General features: G+C 48.4%; 1 protein-coding gene across 1 annotated transcript; it reads left to right on the top strand.

The window, feature by feature from the left end:
* Positions 1 to 448: 448 nt before the first annotated feature.
* On the top strand, positions 449 to 679 carry LOC121276765 (cytochrome c oxidase subunit 6C-like). Its single transcript, XM_041185310.1, has one exon. The coding sequence runs from the start codon at positions 449 to 451 to the stop codon at positions 677 to 679; it is 231 nt and encodes a 76-aa protein (XP_041041244.1).
* Positions 680 to 1,129: the final 450 nt, after the last annotated feature.

The raw sequence follows: 1,129 nt of genomic DNA, 5'->3' as shown, positions 1-1,129 counted from the left end.
AAAGTAATATAGAAAGAGAAGGAACCGATAGATATCAGAGGGGAAAACCTGGGGAAAGAGGAGAAAGGTGCCCAGGACAAAAGGAAAGAGAACCAGCTTCTGAGAAAGGGAGGAAATCCGAGAGGCAGAGAGAAAGAATGGAGCTCATAAACAGAAGGAAAAGAGCTAACAGCTGGTGCTGGATTTAAAGCCCCCCTCACCAGGCGTGTTTTTGGTGGGGGGGGGGGGGAAATGTAAAATATGTCAGGTGCCCAGCCCATCACCACCCCCACCCCCCGCCAAACTGTTCCTCATAATACATGTGGGGTGGGTAAGTCACTCACTAGGTCATCTGCCCTTAGGCCTATTGAGGCCCTTAACTGCTCAATTAATTGGCAATTAAAGGCCTCAAACTGCCTCCACTGCCATTTTTCTGGCAGGTCAGTGCTGTGTGGATAGAGAGTAAACTATGTCTTCTGCTGTGATTGCCAAGCCTGTGATGAGAGGCCTGTTGGCCAAACATCTATGGTTTCACCTAGCTCTGACTTTTACATTAGCTTTTGCTGGTACCTTCAAGTTTGTAGTAGGTGATTCCAGGAAGAGCACATATGCTGACTTCTATAAGAAATATGATGCAATGAAGGCATTTGAAGTCATGAAGGATGCTGGTGTGTTTGCAAGTGTGAAACCAAAGAAGTAAATTCTTGCAAAGGGAACTTGGAATGAGTGACAGGGTTGCTCCTCCAATACACACTGGGAAATGGAGACAAAAGGTATATACTTTGTGCATTCTGTACCTGATGTATAAATGAAACAATTAATTTTCTGACCGTTAAAAAAACACTAGGCAATGGCAGCGGGCCAGAGTGTGAAGGCCACTTTTGAAAGGGCTTCTTTGAAAATTTGGGTAGGAATCAGGAGCACCACGTACCACCCACCTCCCGCCCACCCATCCAGTGCCTCACCATCTGCCCTCCAAATCCGGCCCTAGCTCCCCTCTCCCCCAGTTCCTTAGCTCTCTGAAGCCTCCCCACCCTAAAAGGCTGGGACTCATCTGTCTCTGGTCATCACTGCTCATCTTCATGGATCTCCTTGCAGCCCCAGCAGCACCCACTACTGAACTCTGGCACCGCTGCGACTGCTGGAGCTG

Source organism: Carcharodon carcharias, chromosome 4 (assembly GCF_017639515.1).
Source record: "Carcharodon carcharias isolate sCarCar2 chromosome 4, sCarCar2.pri, whole genome shotgun sequence".
NCBI classification, from domain to species: Eukaryota; Metazoa; Chordata; class Chondrichthyes; order Lamniformes; family Lamnidae; genus Carcharodon; species Carcharodon carcharias.
Note: the sequence above shows the minus strand (reverse complement) of the source record. Positions and strands in the feature narration are given on the sequence as shown.